This window comes from Chelonoidis abingdonii, chromosome 1 (genome assembly GCF_003597395.2).
Source record: "Chelonoidis abingdonii isolate Lonesome George chromosome 1, CheloAbing_2.0, whole genome shotgun sequence".
In the NCBI taxonomy this organism is placed as follows: Eukaryota; Metazoa; Chordata; order Testudines; family Testudinidae; genus Chelonoidis; species Chelonoidis abingdonii.
In genome coordinates, this window is record NC_133769.1 from 257,471,873 (window position 1) to 257,474,037 (window position 2,165).

A 2,165-nucleotide genomic window follows, 5' to 3' on the forward strand; every position below is an offset into this window, starting at 1 on the left:
AAGGTGGCACATGAGTTGATTTTCAGTGGCACTCACACTGCCCAGGTCCTGGCCACCAGTCCAGGGGGCTCTGCATTTTAATTTTAAATGAATCTTCTTAAACATTTTAAAAACCTTATTTACTTTACATACAACAATAGTTTAGTTATATATTATAGACTTATAGAAAGAGACCTAAAAGCGTTAAAATGTATTATTGGCACACAAAACCTTAAATCACAGTGAATCAATGAAGACTTGGCACACCACGTCTGAAAGGTTGCCGACCCCTGTTCTAGCACTATACCAGTAGGTGCTGTGTCTAAGACTGTCCACCAAGGGGCAACCCACTGCAAGAAATACATTTTTCATGAGCGGTTTGAACAAACTTCTGCAAACTTCCTCAGCATCTGGGGTTGCTCCAGGATGCGTATTTCCGTTGCTCTGACGCTGTCCTGAGCCTGGGGTCGGATAGAAGAAAGCAATTCCCCCCCTGAAGTGGGAGGAGAAGGAAGAAAGAGAGGTTCTGCAGCAGCAAGAACCTTGGATTTAAATGCTCAGTTTCAGAGCACAAACACATTAGCTGCCTTTGGATCTGGGCTGAAATAAATAGTTTCCTGAATGACTGGCCCGTGCTCGAGGACGGGAAGTGAGACAGAAGACTCTGCAGCGATTGCTGCTGGATGGTATGCTGTGCACTTTGGACAGCATTCCCTGCAGATGAAGTGTTAGTGGCAAAGGCACATCGCTAGCTGCTCTGTCAGTCTGATTGCACCCTCCAGCCTGTCTCCTTTCTGGGCAACAGCATCCCTGGGCTGTTGGTCACTGGCCATCCTTCCTCAGGCAGGAAGTCAGAGCCCGTGGGCCTGATGATGACCACACAACTAAGCAGCGTGATTAGCGCTAACAGTGATGAGCAGAAAATTAAAGTCAGCAATATTGACAAATCTTTCTGTATTTTTCAGGCCAAGTATCTGAGCCGATTCCGGGAGAGCACTTCTGTGCTTGTGTAAGGGAGGGGAGAAGGTGCGGGTGTCACCCGTTTTCTTGCGAAAGGATTCTGCAAAATGCTACACGGAGAGCGTGTATAAATGGGTCTTGTTTGGTCCCGTTAACTCTCCTCTTCCCTTGTGCGGCATTTCTCCGCACTGTTACTTCTGCTCTTTCGAAGGGCGGGGGGGAGTCACTGCTGAGTAAGGCAGGGGGGAGAGCGAGCGAGACCTGCTGCGATCGGGTTACAGCGAACCATGGGGGAGCAGAGGAGGGGCCGCTTGGCGAGGAGCAGCAGCGCGTCAGATGAAGTGCTGCAGCCATCCCTGGGGGGATCTGTTTTGCCTCGTTCCCCTGCCCTCTGGGCCAGCCCCGTGGCTTCCAGCGAGGCTTGGATACAATAAGCCGGCTCCCCGGATGCGCCATGCCCCATCCCAGCCGCTGATCGCACACAGCCGGTGGGGGAGACCCCAGGAAACAGGTGCCCTCCTCTTCCTCCAGCTGCATGCTGCCGGGCTTGCTCTGTCACCAGCGTTCACCCGCGGGACGCCTGTGCTGCAAGGACAGGGGGCTGGCAGGCGAAGGCTGAGGGAGCCAGGCGGCCTGAACTCGGCCGTGCCCCAGCTCTCTGACGGCCCGGTGCCCAGGAGGAGCTGCACCTCCCGCTGCTAGAGGCGGTGATTCACTTGCTGCCTCCGGCGCTCCCCGCTGCCGCCCTGCGCGGCCGCCGCCACCGCCCTGATGGCTCCAGCTGACAGGCCGCTCGCTGGGAGCCGGGGCCGCCATGTGCCGCGGTGGCCGCTGCTGCTGCTGCTCTAGATGCTCCTAGGGGCGTCCTGGCTGTGCGCGCCCGAGGCAGCCGCAGCGAAGCGGGGAGCGGAGGCGCGGCGGGGAGGCGGCGAAGCGGCGGCGGAGGAGGCGATGGACGAGTCGTCCCTGCTGGACTTGCTGGAGTGCTCTGTGTGCCTGGAGCGGCTGGACACCACGGCCAAGGCGCTGCCCTGCCAGCACACCTTCTGCCGCCGCTGCCTGGAGAGCATCGTCAGCTCCCGCCACGAGCTGCGCTGCCCCGAGTGCCGCATCCTGGTGGGCTGCGGGGTGGACGAGCTGCCCGCCAACATCCTGCTGGTCCGGCTGCTGGACGGCATCCGCCAGCGGCCCCGGGGCGGCGGGAGCGGCGGCGGCAGCCCCAAGGC

At 58.6% G+C, this 2,165-nt stretch overlaps 1 protein-coding gene across 1 annotated transcript in view; it reads left to right on the forward strand.

Moving 5' to 3' along the window:
- Positions 1–210: 210 nt before the first annotated feature.
- The window catches only part of SH3RF3 (SH3 domain containing ring finger 3), a 438,432-nt gene continuing 436,477 nt past the window's right edge, over positions 211–2,165 (forward strand). The window contains exon 1 of the mRNA XM_075061458.1: positions 211–2,163. Coding sequence (XP_074917559.1) covers positions 1,789–2,163 — 375 coding nt within the window. The 5' untranslated portion in view covers positions 211–1,788. The remainder of the gene's footprint in view (positions 2,164–2,165) is intronic.